The sequence below is a fragment of the Podarcis pityusensis genome, assembly GCF_964106645.2.
Source record: "Podarcis pityusensis genome assembly, chromosome: 1".
NCBI classification, from domain to species: Eukaryota; Metazoa; Chordata; class Lepidosauria; order Squamata; family Lacertidae; genus Podarcis; species Podarcis pityusensis.
Window position 1 is genome coordinate 129738657 of NC_138028.1, and position 18389 is coordinate 129757045.

At 42.6% G+C, this 18389-nt stretch overlaps 1 protein-coding gene and 2 long non-coding RNA genes across 6 annotated transcripts in view; 1 reads left to right on the forward strand and 2 right to left on the reverse strand.

Moving 5' to 3' along the window:
* Positions 1-18389, reverse strand: part of LOC308484931 — a 211789-nt gene that overhangs the window by 127901 nt on the left and 65499 nt on the right. The gene's annotated exons all lie outside the window — the stretch shown is intronic.
* Positions 1-18389, forward strand: part of NBEAL1 (neurobeachin like 1) — a 163562-nt gene that overhangs the window by 86241 nt on the left and 58932 nt on the right. For all 4 annotated transcript variants that reach the window (XR_013989070.1, XM_081015097.1, XM_081015096.1 and 1 more), the window contains 8 exons: positions 2251-2336; positions 3009-3098; positions 11542-11710; positions 11885-12018; positions 13514-13673; positions 13801-13903; positions 14496-14652; positions 17202-17360. Coding sequence is in view for 3 of the 4 variants with exons in the window: in XM_081015097.1 (XP_080871223.1) it covers positions 2251-2336; positions 3009-3098; positions 11542-11710; positions 11885-12018; positions 13514-13673; positions 13801-13903; positions 14496-14652; positions 17202-17360 (1058 nt within the window). In the remaining variant the exon portion in view is untranslated. The remainder of the gene's footprint in view (positions 1-2250; positions 2337-3008; positions 3099-11541; positions 11711-11884; positions 12019-13513; positions 13674-13800; positions 13904-14495; positions 14653-17201; positions 17361-18389) is intronic.
* Positions 979-16575, reverse strand: LOC308485002. Its single transcript, XR_013990285.1, has 2 exons — positions 16058-16575; positions 979-1356 (listed from the first exon to the last, which is right to left on the reverse strand). It is a non-coding gene; the product is annotated as an uncharacterized lncRNA (long non-coding RNA).

The following is an 18389-nucleotide window of genomic DNA, read 5'->3' on the forward strand; positions in this document are numbered from 1 at the left end:
AACTGACATAGTTGCTTCCCCTGTCTAGTCCCTGCTTTTATAAAGGTTAAAGGTAAAGGGACCTCTGACCATTAGGTCCAGTTGTGACCGACTCTGGGGTTGCGGCACTCATCTCGCTTTAAAGGCCGAGGAAGCCGGTGTACAGCTTCTGGGTCATGTGGCCAGCATGACTAAGTCGCTTCTGGTGAACCAGAGCAGCGCACTGAAACGCCGTTTACCTTCCCGCTGGAGCGGTACCTATTTATCTACTTGCACTTTGACGTGCTTTCGAACTGCTAGGTTGGCAGGATTTATAAAGGCTAATTTGCCCCAATTTAGTCTCATTTGTTTTCTCTGCCTTCTTATTTTTTGCTAACTTTATCTCTCACGGAAATGTGTGTTCATAAACACACGCACACAGTTCTGCGATTTGCCCTTGATTTTCTCCCATGCTTCATAACTAGCTTCACACTCATATTACAAATGGAACTCTGGTTACGCTTTAGCCGTGTGTGTCATTTGTGCCAATAGAAGACTGAGCACAGTAAAGTTGGCAAATGGAATGGGCATCTGTATTACTATCCCATTAAGTAACCACTGAGCCTCTTGGGCTTGCCGATCAGAAGGTCGGCAGTTCAAATCCCTGCGATGGGGTGAGCTCCCATTCCTCTGCCCCAGCTCCTGCCAACCTAGCCATTTGAAAGCACGCCAGGGCAAGTAGATAAATAGGTACCGCTGCGGCGGGAAGGTAAATGGCATTTCTGTGCACTTTGGTTTCCGTCACGGTGTTCTGTTGTGCCAGAAGTTTAGTCCTACTGGCCACATGACTTGGAAAGCTGTCTGTGGACAAATGTCGGCTCCCTTGGCCTGAAAGCGAGATGTGCGCTGCAACCCCATAATCACCTTTGACTGGACTTAACCGTCCAGGGGTCCTTTCCCTTTTTACTTAGGTGTGAACCACATTGGTGACAAATATCATGAATGAAATAGTTGCTTCCATTTAGAGAACTCGTAAAACCTTTTATTGGCATCACACACAACATCCGAAACAAAACAAATCAGTACAGAATTACCACTTCCCCAGTGACACGAAACATTTGCTGAAAGAAAGGAGGCAGAGCAGTCTATCGTCACATCTCATGGTCTTCAGGGAGATCAGACGTCTCGTCTGCAGTGTATTTCGACGACAAAAAACCAAACAGAGATATTTAGCCACTAACTTGGTGAGCTCCTGATCATTCCCCAGTAATAGAAAATGTATGACCTCTGACTCTGGTTTCCATTTGGGGATACAGAGTTGATCTAGAAATTGCTGGCGGAGATCAGCATATAGTTTACAATTGAGAGCCATATGTGTAAGGGTTTCCACCAGGTGGTCTTCGCATGGGCAAGTTCTTTCTCCTTCCACCCTGCCTGAGAACCATCCCCAAGGGAGGTTGGATGGATTTAAATTAAACCTGGCCAGCGAAAATGCCCTTCTTTCTTGAGGGTTAAGCAGAAATTCAAGGTAATTATGCTTAGTTTCATGTGCCCAAGAAAGTTGAAAATAAAGAGGGGAACGGTTATTTATTTATTTATTTCAAAACAACACGTGTCATCCCCCCCCCTTTCTTCTGTTTTCATCTGCATCTGGGCTGTTATATACTGTATTTTTTGCTCTATAAGACTCACTTTTTCCTTCCTAAAAAGTAAGGGGAAATGTGTGTGCGTCTTATGGAGCGAATGCAGGCTGCGCAGCTATCCCAGAAGCCAGAACAGCAAGAGGGATTGCTGCTTTCGCTGCGCAGCGATCCCTCTTGTTGTTCTGGCTTCTGGGATTCAGAATTTTTTTTCTTCTTGTTTTCCTCCTCCCAAAACTAGGTGCATCTTGTGGTCTGGTGCGTCTTATAGAGCAAAAAATACGGTATTTTGTCTGTCTAGCTTCATACCACTTGTTACATACATACTATGGGGCCAGTGGCCTCAGAGAGAGAGATGAACTTCCACATTTGCTTCAAAAGAAACATCCAGCCAGGCTGGAAGAACAGGGTGTGTGTGTGTGTGTGTGTGTGTGTGTGTGTGTGGAAATGGTCATGAGATGTGAGACACATTGAGATGCGCCTTCAGCTCTCTCGATAGGCAGTCTGCATGGCAGCTTTGCTTCTTCACATGGATCTCTCTTGCTAGATTGGGGAGTAGGTGTTAAGTCAGGCTGTCAGCACAAATGTTAAACCTATTGTGGCTTTTTGTGTCTCTCTCTCCCCGCCCCCCCCCCCCCCCAATATTTTGAAGGTCCGAACTGCTTAACTCCATGGAAATCTCAAGACTCCGAAACAGCCGATTTGCCCAGTAAAATGCTTCTTCATTATACTCCCAAGGTAGGAACTCCATTTTCCTGTAGTTTTGCTTTGATGGCTTTAGAAGAGGATTATACAAATATGGTGAGGATACCACCAGCTTTAGCCATGATAACTAAGCAGAATTTCTGTACAGTGGTATCTTGGTTCTCAAACGCCTTGGTACTCAAACGACTTGGAACCCAAACACTGCAAACCCGGAAGTAAGTGTTCTGGTTTGCGAACTTTTTTCAGAAGCCGAATGTGCTCTGTTTTGAGTGTTACACTTCTGATTTGAGTGCCACACTTTTTGAGTGTTACGCTGAGGTCTGTCTGGTTTTGCTATTTATTTTGCATTTTTGTTTTTGCGGCTCTTCTTTGTGTTTGTTTTTGTGACTGTGTGGAGCCCAGTTCAGCTACTGATTGATTGATTGACTGATTGTGTGACTGCAGTACATTGTTTGTTGCTTTCATTTTATGGATCGATGGTCTCATTAGATAGTAAAATTCATGTTAAATTGCTGTTTTAGGGGTTGCTTTTAAAAGTCTGGAACGGATTAATTCATTTTGCATTACTTTCTATGGGAGAGCGCGCCTTGGTTTTGGAATGGACTTCTGGAACAGATTAAGTTTGAGAACCAAGGTACCACTGTATTGCGCCTGAGCTGATTTGTTGAAGAGCGCTTAGCTCATTTTCTCCTATTTTTCGGACAGGCTTGCAGAAGCCCAATATGCCTTGACCTTTCCCCCAATCTTCTACATGGAAGGCTAACAGGGAACAAAGTGGTGAATTGGGACATCAAGGTAAACATCTCCAATGGCTTGTAACGACTGTGGGATTCCATAAGGGTTTGGATTATATTATGTGTATGAGAAATGACCACCCAGAGAGCCAGTGTGGTGTAGTGGTTAAGAGCAGTAGACTCGTAATCTGGTGAACCGGGTTTGCGTCTCCGCTCCTCCACATGCAGCTGCTGGGTGACATTGGGCTAGTCACGCTTCTCTGAAGTCTCTCAGCCCCACTCACCTCACAGAGTGTTTGTTATGGGGGAGGAAGGGAAAGGAGAATGTTAGCCACTTTGAGACTCCTTTGGGTAGTGATAAAGCGGGATATCAAATCCAAACTCTTCTTAACGTTTTGGTGGAGCTAATGGTCTCAATCCTCTCTCTCTCTCTCTCTCTCTCTCTCTCTCTGTGTGTGTGTGTGTGTGTGTGTGTTTCTAAGACCAAAGCAGGGATGGGGAGAGTAGATGGAAAGCAAAAAACCTGGAAGGCGAGATCAGTAGAGATACCATGGAGGTGCTTTATAAAAGGGTGCATAAAATCTTGACACTTTCCTAGCAATGTAATCCTATGCAGGTCTATTTAGAAATAAGTCTTACTGTGTGTGTAAAGAATTGTGAGTTTCTAAAGGCAAGTCTGCGGTGCAACTTTCTGCAGTCACAGTGAGCAGGAAGAGCGTGTGTTGACTCTTGACATCTGGGTTGTAGTTCCTCCCAATTGGGGCGCGGGTGGCGCTGTGGTCTAAACCACTGAGTCTTTTGGGCTTGCCAATCAGAAGGTTGGCGGTTCGAATCCCCATGATGGGGTCAGCTCCCATTGCTTTATCCCAGCTTTCTGTCAACCTAGCAGTTCGAGAGCACGCCATTGCGAGTAGATAAATAGGTGCCGCTGCGGCGGGAAGGCAAACAGCGTTTCTGTGTGCTCTGGTTTCCGTCACGGTGTTCTGTTGCGCCAGAAGCAGCTTAGCCATGCTGGCCACATGACTCGGAAAAGCTGTCTGTGGACAAACGCCGGCTCCCTTGGCCTGAAAGCGAGATGAGCGCCTTTGACTGGACTTAACTGTCCAGGGGTCCTTTACCTTTTTACCTTTACCTAGATTCTACCAAAGGGGACGCGGGTGGCGCTGTGGGTAAAACCTCAGCGCCTAGGACTTGCCGATCGCATGGTCGGCGGTTCGAATCCCCGCAGCGGGGTGAGCTCCTGCCGTTCGGTCCCAGCTCCTGCCCACCTAGCAGTTCGAAAGCACCCTTAAGTGCAAGTAGATAAATAGGTACCGCTTTATGGCGGGAAGGTAAACGGTGTTTCCGTGTGCTGCGCTGGTGCCGGTTCGCCGGAGCAGCTTCGTCACGCTGGCCACGTGACCCGGAAGTGTCTCCGGACAGCACTGGCTCCCGGCCTCTAGAGTGAGATGAGCGCACAACCCTAGAGTCTGTCAAGACTGGCCCGTACGGGCAGGGGTACCTTTACCTTTACCTAGATTCTACCAAACGTTCAGAGGATTGGTTTAGCATCTGACCTGCCATATTGCCCAATGGAGGGTTAAGAAGTTAATTCATTAGGACTTCCGGGGGCGGCGCGAACGGCAATGGCGGTCCTCTTCTGAACGGGAGAGGAGGCTCCGCAGGCAACGGGTCGTCCGCTACGGCGAAGCGGAGACCCACTCTGGAAAACCCCAGGCGGCAAGAGCCTGGGGCCTTGAGGCTCGGTGGGCGCCTAGAGCGACCCTCCAAGTGCAGAAGGAACCCCGTAAGGGGCTCCGGAGCACGGAGGGGGGTTGCGGCGCTGTGAGCTGTTTCACAGCCTGAGGAGCGAAGCCGCGCTGCTACTGTCGGTGAGCGCTGATCCCTTTTCCTGCTAAATTACGGATCCGGACGAAAAAGCAACTAACTTGTGAGTAAAAGACTGAATCACTTGAATTTGAGACCTTAAAAGGGAAACTTAAATTGGCTTGAACTTGGCTGAGAGCGGAGAGACGTGGAAGCAGGAAGTCCGTCTTCCGCAGCCATTGAACTTGAAAAAAAAAAAGCAATCAGCTGGAGGAGTGGAGGCTGAAAGAAAGAGACTCTAAGTTTTACAGATCTAAGCATCTATTTGAACTTGCATCTTAAAGTAAAGACTTTAAGTTAAAGATTTGGGATTTCTATTTGCACTTGACTTTCCTCCTCTTATTGGATTACAAATTAGAAGGTGAAACCCAGAGTCAGGAGCTGCCTGAGTACTAAGGGAGCTGTCAGTACTGCAGATTTGGATACTGTATATTGGAACTTGAAACAATCTGAGGGTATTGAGACCTTTTAAATTTTGAAACATTCTTTTTGGAGATAAATAAGCACTGTCTCCAACAAAGTGACCATTTATAAACTCTGCTAAACATTTGTATTTGAAGGTTCTTGGACATTAAATTAGACTCTGAAAGACAGATCAAGCTCCCTCTAGAGGATTGGATTATAACAGTGATTTTACATACACTTTTTACTTTCGATTCCCTTGCTGTTTGCTTGCTCTGGACCTTTCCATTCCCATGGGAACAACTCAGTGTGACCTTGACTGACAGATAACGTTGGAATGAGTGGCACAAGAAAAAGAGGGAGAGCTAAACAAACAACTCTAACAACTCTAACCTCAGCCTCACAGACACGCAGATCATCTGTGCCTACTTTGCCCTCAGAAGTGGAGGGAGAGGGCGAAGCAGAGCAGTTACAACTGGAAGATATGGCCTCAGGAGCATCTGTTTCTGTACTAGACAAAATTTTTGAAAAATTGGAAGCTTTGGACAAGAAAGCAGATGCGCAATCAGCAAAGATTGATAAAAACACAGAATGTCTAAATAAATTAACCACACAAGTGGTACAGAATGCACAAGCAATTGGACAGCTAACGGAGGCCTCAGCAGAAAATCGGAAATTGACTGAGGACACCAGACAAAGATTTGAAAATTTAGAGCAAGAGGTAAGACCACTCACTAAACAAGTCGGGGAACACCAGATTTATCTCTCGATGATAGAACTGCGAAATCGTGAGAACAACTTAAGGATTAGATCACTACAAGAGGCAGAAGAAGGACATCTAACTGAGTTTTTGACCAAAGAATTCTCCAAGTTCTGGAACTTGGAAGAAAAGGACTTTAAAATTGTGTCAGCTTTCAGACTTGGAAGATTTATAAAGAAGGAGAGGCCCAGAGACTGTTTGATAACATTGAGATCAAAGGAGGAAAGGGATAAGATTTTGGGACTACACTTTGTAAAATCACTGGAGGTGTTGGATAGAAGAATTGAAATTTATAAAGATATCCCAAGACTACTGCTTGATCTTAGAGCCGCCTATTCTGAACTTGTTAAACTACTAAGGAGCAACGCAATTCCATTCAGGTGGGAATTTCCCCAAGGATTATCTTTTACCTTTAGAGGGAGAAAGGTCAAAGTGAGAACACTGGAAGAGAGAGACAAATTCCTGTCTACATACGGAGAGGACCTTCAAAAAAGAATTGAACTACCTTCTGGGCCTGAGGCAACGCCAGTACCAACATCAGCATCTGTGGAACCTGAAGACCCTGAGAAGATACCACCCCTTGAAAAATAACCAGATAGTTCAGGATGTCTCTGCAACTGTTGAGCTGGAATATTAATGGTTGTAACATTCCGGAAAAAAGGAAGAAAATATTTCATATATTAAAAAAAGAACAATTGGACATTATTTGTTTACAAGAAACACATGTGACGAGGCTCCACAGAAAAGTGTTAATAAATAAAAGATTGGGCCAGGAATTTGTATCTTCGGACAAAGTTAAGAAGAGAGGCGTAGTGATATATGCAAAAGAGAGCCTGCCACCTAAATTCCTATTTAAAGATGAACATGGAAGAATTTTGGCTATTGAGATACAATATCAAGGAGAGAAACTGCTGATATTAGGAATTTATGCACCTAATGAAGGGAAATCGGAATTTTACAAGAAGTTGCAGGAGACAATGCTGGACTATCTAGACTACAACAACATCATAATGATGGGAGATATGAATGGGGTCGTATCAACTAACATGGACAAGTCACAAAGTCAAAATGTTACAAAAGACGGCAGACTACCTAAAACCTTTTTTGAAATGATTGACAATATGGATTTGATTGACATTTGGAGGACAAAGAACCCACTAGGAAGAGAGGGAACATTCTTTTCTGAAGCCCAACTGACCTGGACAAGAATCGACCAAATATGGATTTCTAGAGGCCTGGCACCTAAGGTCAGAAAAGTGGAAATCTGCCCAAAGACCTGCTCCGACCACAATGCAGTAAAGATGGATATGACACTATTACCAACTGGATCCTTTAGATGGAAGATGAATGACAATTTGTTTAGAGATCAGGAAATTACCAAGAAGGCCCAAAAAGTTTTGAAGGACTATTTTGAGATAAACATGAATAATATGGTGGAAAAAAGAATAATCTGGGACGCAAGTAAAGCTGTAATGAGGGGATTCTTGATACAACAGAATGCAGTGAAGAAAAGAACACAAAATGAGAAAAAAGATAAGATCTTGGATAAAATAAAAGAATTAGAGAAGAAATTAAGAGTGAATCCGAAGTCACAGCCAACTCTGAGAGAAATTAAACTTTATCAAACACAATATTCTAAATTGATAAATCAGGAAATTGAATGGAAGGTTAAATTAATGAAACAAAAAACGTTTGAGTCGGCGAATAAATGTGGAAAACTGCTAGCTTGGCAGTTGAAGAGAAGACAAAGATTAAATACTGTTACAAACTTAGAGGTTGATGGAAAAAACATCCAGAATCCAGTGGACATTAGAAAGTGTTTCCAGAGATACTTCAAAAAATTATACACCCAAGGGCCGCAAGATGATGTTGAGATTAAACAATTTTTGGCAAAAAACGGACTATCCAAATTGTCACAAGAAAATAGGACAATCCTGAATTCTAAAATAACACGACAGGAGATCGAACAAGCTATCCAGAACATGCAACTTGGCAAATCTCCAGGACCAGATGGGCTGACCTCCAAGTACTATAAGACATTGAAAGACTATTTGATACAACCTTTGATGGAGGTCAGCAATGAAATTATGGAGGGGAGGAGGGCACCGGAGTCGTGGAAGGAAGCGTTTATCACATTAATACCAAAGTCGGAAGCTGAAAAGACACAACTTAAGAACTACCGTCCCATCTCTCTTTTAAATGTGGATTACAAAATATTTGCAGACATTTTGGCAAATAGATTTAAAAAAGTTTTAAATGAAGTAATTCATAAGGACCAGGCTGGCTTTCTCCCAGGAAGACATCTGTTTGCTAATACAAGGAACATTATTGACATTTTGGAACTTTTGCAAACAGACATAAATACAAAAGCAGTTTTAATTTTTATAGATGCGGAGAAGGCCTTTGACAATATCTCCTGGAAATTTATGATGGGAAATTTAAAAGAGATGGGAGTGGGACGGGGTTTTGAGAATGGGATTGAGGCGATATATTCAGAACAGAAAGCTAAACTGATAGTTAATAATGTGGTTACAGAAGAGTTTAAAATTGAAAAAGGGACACGACAAGGTTGCCCTATTTCCCCTTTGTTATTTATTTCGGTTCTGGAAGTGCTATTGAACATGATTAGAAGGGATCAGTTGGTGGAAGGAATTCAGGTCGGTCAGAAACAATATAAATTAAAAGCTTTCGCAGATGACCTGGTTTTGACCTTGCAGAAGCCAGAGCCCAGTACGAAAAGAGTATTACAACTGATTAATGACTTTGGTCGGGTGGCTGGATTTAAATTAAATAAACAGAAAACTAAGGTTTTGGGGAAAAACTTGACTAATACAGAGTCAGAACGGTTTCAGAATGAGACGGAACTTAATGTGGTTAAAAAAGTAAAATACCTAGGGGTAAACATAACAGCAAAAAATCTAAGTCTATTTAAGGACAATTATGAAAAATGTTGGACAGAAATTAAGAGAGACTTAGATAGTTGGTCAAAATTGAAACTTTCTTTGTTAGGCCGAATTGCTGCTATCAAGATGAATGTATTGCCAAGGATGTTGTTCTTATTTCAAACACTTCAGGTTTTGGACAAAACGGAGTGCTTTCAGAAGTGGCAGAGAGACATTTCTAAGTTTGTCTGGCAGGGCAAAAAGCCCAGAATTAAGTTTAAGATATTAACCGATGCAAAACAAAGAGGGGGCTTTGCCCTGCCAGACTTAAAGTTGTATTATGAAGCCGCAGCGTTCTGCTGGCTAAAAGACTGGCTACTTCTTGAAGACACTGATGTGTTAGATTTGGAAGGGTTTAACAATACCTTTGGATGGCATGCATATTTATGGTATGACAAGGTTAAAGCAAACAAGGCCTTTAAGAACCATATTGTCAGAAAATCATTGTTTAATGTCTGGACAAAATATAAAGACTTGCTGGAAAATAAAACACCAAGGTGGCTTTCACCTTTGGAAGCCAAGGCCCGAAAAAGACCCAATATGGAGGCTAAATGGCCAAAATATTGGGAAATATTAGAAAAGGATGGAGACAATTGGAAATTGCAGAGTCTGGAGAAAATGAAAGACAAAGTGCGAGATTGGTTACATTACGCTCAGATTAAAGAAGTTTTTAAAAATGATAAGAAACTAGGGTTCCAGGTGGAGAAATCGAAATTAGAAACAGAATTGTTAGAACCAAAGATCAAGGTACTTTCAAGGATGTATAACTTGCTGTTGAAATGGAATACACAAGACGAAACGGTTAAATCGGCTATGATAAGGTGGGCACAGGACATTGGGCATAATATCATGTTTGAGGACTGGGAGAGGTTGTGGAGTAATGGATTGAAATTTACTGCATGTAACGCCCTGAAAGAAAATGTAATGAAAATGATTTATAGATGGTATATGACCCCAGTCAAACTTGCTAAAATTTACCACCTGTCTGATAATAAGTGTTGGAAATGCAAAGAGTGTGAGGGAACGTTCTTCCACCTCTGGTGGACTTGCCCTAAAGTGAAGGCGTTCTGGGAAATGATTTATAATGAACTGAAAAAGGTATTTAAATATACCTTCACTAAGAAACCAGAGGCTTTCCTTCTGGGTATTGTCGGCCAAGGGGTGGCAAAGAAGGACCAGACATTTTTTATGTATGCAACAACAGCAGCAAGGATACTACTCGCAAAACATTGGAAAACTCAAGATCTACCCACACTGGAAGAATGGCAGATACAACTGATAGACTACATGGAACTGGCTGAAATGACTGGCAGAATCCGTGACCTGGGAGAAGAGAGGATTGAGGAGGACTGGAAGAAATTTAAGAACTATTTACAAAAGTATTGCAATTTGAGTGAATGTTAAATAAGATGCTAGACCAAAATAACTGAGCACCACTAAATTTAGAAGTTTTTAAGAAAATAAGTAAGACTGTGAAATTTAGCTTATTCTGAGAATTATAAGATTAGGAAATATAGAAGGGATATAAGAATTTAAATAAGATGATAAATTGCTGACAAAATGTTTCAACGTTGAAAATGGGAGCGGGAGATGTGAGGAAGTCCAAAGAAAATGTGAAAATATGTTAAGATCAATGTTACATTGTTTATCATGTTTATTTTTATTGTAAAATTTAATAAATTGCTTTAAAAAAAAAAAAAAGAAGTTAATTCATTAACCTGTAAAGTACGTGGTAGTTTCAGCATCTCTGCTTACTTTCTCTTCTGGAAGTAGGTTATTATTTGAGAGAAACAAATAATTGAGGAGGAGACAAAACCTGCCTCTCACTCAAGATTACGGGGACCAAAGTGGCACGAGATAGGGGAAAGTTTTGCCTCTGCTTCCATGGCATCCCCACTTGCAGCCCCATACATTTCCCACAAATAAATCCAATGCTTTTAGGAATAATAATAATAATAATAATAATAATAATAATAATATTTTTTTATTTATACCCCACCCATCTGGCTGAGTTTCCCCAGCCACTCTGGGCAGCTCCCAATCAAGTGTTAAAAACAATACAGTATTAAATATTAAAAACTTCCTTAAACAGGGCTGCCTTCAGATGTCTTTTAAAAGTAAGATAGCTGCTTATTTCCTTGACATCTGATGGGAGGGCGTTCCATAGGGCGGGTGCCACTACCGAGAAGGCCCTCTGTCTGGTTCCCTGTAACCTCACTTCTCGCAATGAGGGAACCGCCAGAAGGCCCTCGGTGCTGGATCTCAGTGTCTGGGCTGAACGGTAGGTGTGGAGACGCTCCTTCAGGAATACAGGACTGAGGCCGTTTAGGGTACAGACAGAAAGCAGGGTGCAGTGTGATTTGCTATTAACCTCCACATCTATATAGTATTTGCAGCTTGTTTCAGAAACTCACAAGAATCCCAATTCACTTGCAGTCGCAGATCTTTACCAAAGCTCTTTGGTTGTTGATTTCCAAACACTGACTACATATTCCTCTTCCCATCCCTTCTGTCTCCCCCCTCTCTTCCTTAAGGATATGATCAACTGCGTTGGTGGACTGAATGTGCTGTTTCCTCTGCTAGAACAGATCAGCTACCTCGATGGGCAACTACCTGAGAGGCTTGATGTGGAATCGGTTGCTCCTGAATTGCAGACACCTGTAGAAGGAGATTGGGTGGTGTTAACCTCCACCAAGGCTTCGGGTAAGGCGAGAACTGTATGCATTGAGGCTTTTAAATAGCCTTTTTTATGAGCCCAGGGAAAAGCAATCCACCCAAACAACAACAAAACCTCTCTTGATCATTTTCTTCTTCTACTTCCACAATTGCTTAGCAGAGCTAACTTTTTTAGCTAAAGGCCTATGTTCCTTCTTCCAGAGGCTCGTTTAGAGAAGAACATTGTTGCAACTTTCATCCTGATGATAAAGCACTTTATTCAAAGGCACCCAATCAACCAGGATAATCTTGTTCACTCGCATGGAGTCGCAACCTTAGGAGCCCTGTTGCAGAAGGTACGCAGCAACCACCAACATTTAATACTAGCAATTGTATTGAGTAGGATAGTTAAACCATAGTTTGTATATGTTTTCATTTTTGGTAGACAAGTGTTGCCGTGTCAGATTCTCTGTTCACAAATATGTGCATTGTGAACTACAGTGAATCTATTGTTTTAAAAGAGGCCCTGTGGAACATGTGTATTCTGTATCCGTGGGGCCATTTTAAAGGATTCACCCTGTATATCCAAACCAGATCTATTTTTCCATCGATCCATATCAAAGAACTCCAGCGTAGATCAGTGAAGTGCAATGAAAATGTTACGTAATTGTATATAATTTTTTAAATCAAATTTTCTGTTTTACAATTTCAAGTTCTCATTTTTACATCTTTAAGATATCAGTGACTTCCCTTCTCCTCTTTCCATGGTTCATTTTACATATCATAAATCCCTGCATATTTTACAAAAACTATACCATTCAGTAATTCATTATTACATCTATCATAGCTTATTTACACTGCTGAATCTATCTTAATGCTGCCAGCGTTTTTAGCTGTACACAGTTATTTCCCATATATTCAATAAACGTTTTCCAATCTTCTCTAAACGTATGTTCTTCTTGTTCTCTTATTCTATATGTTAAGTCTGCAAGCTGTGCATATTCTATCAACTTAAGTTGCCAATCTTCTTTGGTTGGGACTTTGCTCGTTTTCCATTTTTGGGCTAACAAAACGCAGGCCACAGTAGTGGCATACATAAATAACCTTTTTGGACACCTGGGAATTTCAGTCTGAATTAGCCCCTGAAATGCTACAGAATTGTAATTCCCTGCCATTCATTAACATTAAGGGTGCACATATTAGCATTAGAGACTTGAATTTGATTTATTAAACTAAAGCTGTTATAAAAGGTAAAGGTAAAGGGACCCCTGACCATTAGGTCCAGTCGTGACCGACTCTGGGGTTGCGGCGCTCATCTCGCTTTATTGGCCGAGGGAGCCGGCGTACAGCTTCCGGGTCATGTGGCCAGCATGACTAAGCCGCTTCTGGCGAATCAGAGCAGCGCACGGAAACGCTGTTTACCTTCCCGCCAGAGTGGTACCTATTTATCTACTTGCACTTTGACGTGCTTTCGAACTGCTAGGTGGGCAGGAGCTGGGACTGAGCAACGGGAGCTCACCCCGTTGCGGGGATTCGAACTGCCGACCTTCTGATTGGCAAGCCCTAGGCTCTCTGGTTTAACCCACAGCGCCACCCGCGTCCCTTCAAAGCTGTTATAGTCTATTGTAATAAAATTGCAAACCTGTGGGGAAAAGTGCAAATTCGGCTTGCGCACACCTCTTCTCTCAAGTCTCAAGTTGACTTCTTCCATGCAAACAAAACTGGTTGGTTTTTCTTACTAAGAACACATTTGTCACGAAGCCTACTTGCTTAAATACGCAGTCGCAATATTTGTTTTATAGTTTGTAGAACATAAAGGGATAGGCATAAATTTGTCCGACTCTTTCTTAGGTGCCGAGCAGCTTCATGGATGTGAATGTCTTGATGGCCGTCCAGCTGTTGATAGAACAGGTCTCTGTGGTGAAAAACGCACCCCTTCTGCAGCAGATGTATCAACACTTGCTTTTTGACTTCAGCATCTGGAATCGGGGAGACTTCCCGTTCCGAATCGGTGAGGCTAGGCGCTGTTAATATTAACACTGAAACTTAACTTGGTTTGCTGCACGTATCATAATGCACTCGCCATGTATATGAAAGGCTAGACTGACCTGCCCTGATGGGAAATGTTGTGTTTGTAGGTCACATCCAGTACCTTTCTACAATTATCAAAGACAGTCGAAGGCTCTTCCGAAAAAAGTATGGCGTGCAGTTTTTACTGGATACACTGAGGATCTATTATGGGTATGCAATCTTGCATGTTTCCTTAGCTTGTTGTGCATTTTAAATTTTATATGCTTTGATGTCTGGCAGTGAATTTTTCTCGATTTTATTGTTTTGTCTTAACCGCTCTGATGAGAGAGAGAGAGAGAGAGGGAGAGAGAGAAAATATATTTATATATAAATATATAAATATATAAATATATAAATATATAAATATATATATCTAGCTCTCTCAAACTGCCGACCTTCTGATTTATAAAGAGTGCAGGCCAGAAGGGCATGTGCCACTGATTCAGTACTGCCATCTCCACAGGGACATAAATGTTTCTCGTGTGGAATCTTGTTGGAATCGTCCCTCAAGTACAGCCGAGGGCAATACATTCAATCTTGTGAGAGTAAAAGTGCGTCTATATTTTAGAATTGCTAGGTTATGCATATAGGGTGCCAGAGAGTCAAAATGGGTAGGGGGAGCTGTTACATACAAAGAGGTAAATTATATACAAAGGGATAAATGCTTTGGGAAAAGAAAACTGGAAGAACTAAGGGTCTGGCCTCTTTTGTATTCATAGTACGCCATCATTTTGATGAAGTCTTCTTTCCTTGTTTTTGTTAGAAACAGCTCTAAAGACAGTGACTTGGCGCCAGATGATCTTAAAACAATAAGAACATCTCTGTATGGATTAATAAAGTACTTCCTGAGCAAAGGTGGGGCGCATGAGGAAGTGCAGAGCATCATGGGCTATATAGCAGCCATCAACGATGAGGAGCAGGTATTTAGCATGCCTGTGTTAAACTACGGTTTCTTTTTTCTTGTCATTCTCTATTCCATCTTCAAAACGATGGGAGTGGGGGTGGGGGAAGAGATGTAATGCATGTTGTTGTTGTTTAGTTGTTTAGTCGTGTCCGACTCTTCGTGACCCCATGGACCAGAGCATGCCAGGCACTCCTGTCTTCCACTGCCTCCTGCAGTTTGGTCAAACTCATGCTGGTAGCTTTGAGAACACTGTCCAACCATCTCGTCCTCTGCCGTCCCCTTCTCCTTGTGCCCTCCATCTTTCCCAACATCAGGGTCTTTTCCAGGGAGTCTTCTCTTCTCATGAGGTGGCCAAAGTATTGGAGCCTCAGCTTCACGATCTGTCCTTCTAGTGAGCACTCAGGGCTGATTTCCTTCAGAATGGATAGGTTTGATCTTCTTGCAGTCCATGGGACTCTCAAGAGTCTCCTCCAGCACCACTATTCAAAAGCATCAATTCTTCGGCGATCAGCCTTCTTTATGGTCCAGCTTTCACTTCCATACATCACTACTGGGAAAACCATAGCTTTTACTATACGGACCTTTGTTGGCAAGGTGATGTCTCTACTTTTAAAGATGCTGTCTAGGTTTGTCATTGCTTTTCTCTCAAGAAGCAGGCGTCTTTTAATTTCGTGGCTGCCGTCACCATCTGCACTGATCATGGAGCCCAAGAAAGTAATGCATGTAAATAATGATATATAGCATATTGCCTAAACCATCTGCTAAGTGCAAGTATTTCATATAAGATAACTGAGCCTCTTCCACAAACTCTTCTTTCTTAAGGGGATTCTATTTGTTTTTACCCTGCTATGTGTGACAGATGCAGTGCTGCAGCCTGTGGTTTGTAAATCCAGACTTGTGTAATTCTTTCCCCTTCCTCCAGAGCGAATTCCACCCTCCCTTCCATGCAGTGATCTAATCACAGCGCAGTGTTATCTCTGCATCGGCACTAAGCAGGATTCACTTCTCAACCAGGGTTTGAAGTAGCTTTGCTAAACCTGGTTCAGCAGAACTTCCTCAGTGCAGGTTGCTACGCTAAACCAGGGGTGAGGAATTAGATCTGGCCAGCTCGTTGGATCGAAAACTGGGGGGGCCCTCCCTCCATGAGTCAGTTTGACTGCCCGCCTGTCAGGGACCTGATACTGTATAAAGTCAGATGCTTCAACTTGAAAACCCATGGCTGCAAAGGAACACTCACGAGCTCTCTCAATTTTTCATTTCTTCCTTTGCACCCTCAACTTGAATTCCAGCTGTGTCTGCAAAGGATGAATTTGGTAGTGCCTTCAGTTCTTCCTTCCCTACTTTAAAGTGGCACTTTTTGAATTTGGTGCATTTTACCGTTGCCAAAAAAGGGACGTGGGTGGCACTGTGGTCTAAACCACAGTGCCTAGGACTTGCCGATCAGAAGGTCGGCGGTTCGAATCCCCGTGATGGGGTGAGCTCCCGTTGCTCTGTCCCAGCTCCTGCCCACCTAGAAGTTCAAAAGCACGTCAAAGTGCAAGTAGATAAATAGGTACCGCTCTGGCGGGAAGGTAAACGGTGTTTCCGTGCGCTGACAAGTCCATAAGGGATCAAATACTTATTTCACTCATTATAATGCACATCAATCTCTGGCTTTTGTCTTCTGGGTTTCTGGGGGTTTTCCCGTTGTTATTCTGTCTCTCACAGCTACAATAAACCTACCATTAAAATTATGGACTGGTCATTTCTTCGTCAGAGGGCAAACGGGCAAATTTAGCAGGGGATCAAATACTTCTTTCCCCCACTGTATATGAAACGGGCATGGAACAGAAATAGATCCATCCACCCCTACTAGATAACAAATCCACACAATTTGAGGTTTGCTGCATCTATTTATTCTAAAAGACGGAAGTAGGAAACTTGGGAGTAAAAATGTCTGATTGGCCACGGAGGTCTGCTCAGTCCCAAAATTAATTGGGCTGCTTAAAACTCAACTGAGGGCTTGTCCACACATCACTTGTACCGGACCTAGAAAGTACGGATCTGAGAGGTTTTCCGCTTGTCCTGTGCCTTCTAGGCACAGATTTTTGTTTGTTCTACCACTTTCCCCCGGAAAACCTGCTGTTTACCACTGAACAGGAACAACCATCAATTGGCGGAACAACCAATTGACATTTGTTCCAGTTAAGCAGTAAAGAGCGGGTTTTCCCAAGGGAAAGCGGTGGGGTGAGTGGAAGTGTGACTGAACCCTGAGTATCTGACTTGAACATCCAAGCAGCTCAATACCTCTCCGCCTTTTTCTCTTGTTTTGCCCTTACTGGCAAGTCTCTGAACCCCAGCTATAAATGTTCATTGAGAAAGCATGCAAATCCCAGTTAGGGCTGTGCCTGACTCAAATTGGGTCCATTCTAATTCCATTAGGGGCGCTGGCATTTTTGAGAAACCCCTTGCTTCAAATAATCACCCCCCATCTCTGGAAATGAAAAGCTGTTTACAGTGAGAGAGATTGAATAGTGAGAACTGTGTGGCTTTTGCACTTTTGATTCAGTTTTGTTCTCCCCCAAGCTCTGTGGCATCCTGGAAGTACTTTTCAGCCTTCTCCACACCAGCCCAACTCGAGACCAGCTTTTCTTGTTGCTTTTTGAGCCAGGAAATGCAGACATCCTCTATGCTTTGCTGCTGAACCAGAGGTACTCGGACGGACTGCGGGAGCTTGTGTTCAAGGTAACTTGCTGCATCTCCTCTAAAACGATAGATCTAGCAAGATGAAGCCACATTTTCTAGGAAACAACTTTCTTTTGGCACACCTGAGTTCTGCACACACCGATGAAAGCTTGCATAGAATGCAAGCCGATAGCTTTAAAAAATATATCTCCTTTTGCTGAACTGTTGTACAGTTATAGCTTCAGCTTCTGGAAACTGACTGTCATTAGCTAATTTTAAACTCCAATACTGTGTATATTTGCTCAGAAGTACCGTATTTTTTGCTCTATAAGACTCACTTTTTCCCTCCTAAAAAGTAAAGGGAAATGTGTGTTCGTCTTATGGAGCGATTGCAGGCTGCACAGTTATCCCAGAAGCCAGAACAGCAAGAGGGATCACTGCTTTCACTGCGCAGCGATCCCTCTTGTTGTTCTGGCTTCTGAGATTCAGAATATTTTTTTTCTTGTTTTCCTCCTCCAAAAACTAGGTGTGTCTTATGGTCTGGTGTGTCTTATAGAGTGAAAAATATGGTAAATCTTGCTGTGTCTACCTGCTCACAAGCAAGTTGGTTTAGGATTGCAGTCTTCACCTGAGAGGAGTTTATCGACTTTTGGGGTTTTTTTTTTAATAATAATGTCCTTGTTCACGCTGGCACTGCATTTATGGCTGTTTTTAATCTTAGTTTGATGGTGCGTTCTGAGCTGCTGCGAGGGTTCTGTAGAGCTGCGATTTATTAAGAATAAATAAATGTGCCCGTTTGAAATTTGTTCTAATGACATACGGACCCTTAAACGGCTCAGAAACAATAAAAGCACACTCTAGAGAAGAAATGGATCCTCTTTATGGTTTTTTCTAATATCATCTGATAAATCTCAACACGAAAGCTAGCTCTCATGCATTCTGAGACACAAACGTGGCCAAGAAAATAGTAGCCAGGGTGGGCCTGTGTAGATTGGAGTCGAAGTTGGTTCTAAATGACTGGGATTGAGGTGTTCCCAAAGTAAAGGAAGGATTGAACTCTGATTAATAAGAATACACACAGAGGCTTGA